Below are 1042 nucleotides of genomic sequence, written 5' to 3'. Positions count from 1 at the left end.
GGCCGGCCCGGGCCGCGCCCCCGCGCGGCGACTTACCTTCTGGTCGACGATGGAGCAAGCCATCTCGCGGACGGGCGCCAGGCTGTCGTCCCCGGCGGGGTCCGGCAGCAGCAGCAGCAGCACGGGCTCGCGGCTCAGGCCGATCTGGGGCCGCGCGCAGGCGCCGCGAGCTGGACCCCATGGATGTCCGAGGGTAGGAGTGCGCCCACGTGCTTCCCGCTGCCTGGCGCCTGGCACGGGTCCCAAGGCCCCTGCCCTCCCCACTGCTCACCACCCCCAGTCCCTCATTCGGGGAGCTTCAGACGACGCCCGTCGCCTGCAGGCATCAGTGCGCCCCCCGCATGGCTAAAGAGGGGTGATGGGGGGCGCGGTTCGGAGGTTGGGCTTGGCCAACTCCCCAGAGGGAACCCCGGGCTCCTGGTCCCCGCCCTTGCCAGCGAGCCGCAGAGGGGGCTGCTGCGTGCAGACTGCGCCCCACTGAGCAAGTGCCCTGCAGGTCCATCGTGTACCTGGAGATTGACAATCGGCACTGCGTCCAGTCATCCGCCCAGTGCTTCCAGAGCGCCACGGATGTCGCCGCCTTCCTGGGTGCGCTGGCCTCGCTGGGCAGCCTCGACATCCCCTACAAGATCGAGGCTGTGCAGAGTGAGTGGAGAGGCCCCTCGCCCCCCTTGGCCCCGCCCCGGCCAGAGACTCGTTGGCCCATGAGGTGGGGGAGGCCGGTACTCTCCGCCCCTTCCCCCGACTTTCCTTGGTTGGGTATTATTTCAAAATCATTACAGCTCTTTTTAAAAAAGCAAGCAAGCAAGGGGGAAGAATTGATCGGTGTCATGTGAAGTGTTGAAGTTTGGATCTCAAAAATCCCCCTAAATCCTCCGTCTTAGCCGCTCGATGCGAGCTGCGAGCGCAGTGATTTGAAGTTGGCTAATCCCACTCCCTTCGCGCCCGTGGAGCGCGCGGCAGCGCCCGGCCGGAGGAGAGAATTTAGCGAGAGTTTGCAATTCTGATGAACCACGCAGAAAATGACCTTATTGGGGGGGGG

The 1042-nt window shown here is 65.3% G+C and overlaps 1 protein-coding gene across 1 annotated transcript in view; it reads left to right on the top strand.

Moving 5' to 3' along the window:
- NOTCH1 (notch receptor 1) overlaps nucleotides 1–1042 on the top strand; it is a 35258-nt gene that overhangs the window by 27730 nt on the left and 6486 nt on the right. The window contains exons 27-28 of the mRNA XM_045289354.1: nucleotides 95–193; nucleotides 497–647. Coding sequence (XP_045145289.1) covers nucleotides 95–193; nucleotides 497–647 — 250 coding nt within the window. The remainder of the gene's footprint in view (nucleotides 1–94; nucleotides 194–496; nucleotides 648–1042) is intronic.

The sequence above is a fragment of the Echinops telfairi genome, unplaced genomic scaffold, assembly GCF_000313985.2.
Source record: "Echinops telfairi isolate 266 unplaced genomic scaffold, ASM31398v2 ScPeMD7_25;HRSCAF=90, whole genome shotgun sequence".
In the NCBI taxonomy this organism is placed as follows: Eukaryota; Metazoa; Chordata; class Mammalia; order Afrosoricida; family Tenrecidae; genus Echinops; species Echinops telfairi.
The sequence above is the reverse complement of the archived record's forward strand: the minus strand, read 5'-3'. Positions and strand labels throughout refer to the sequence as shown.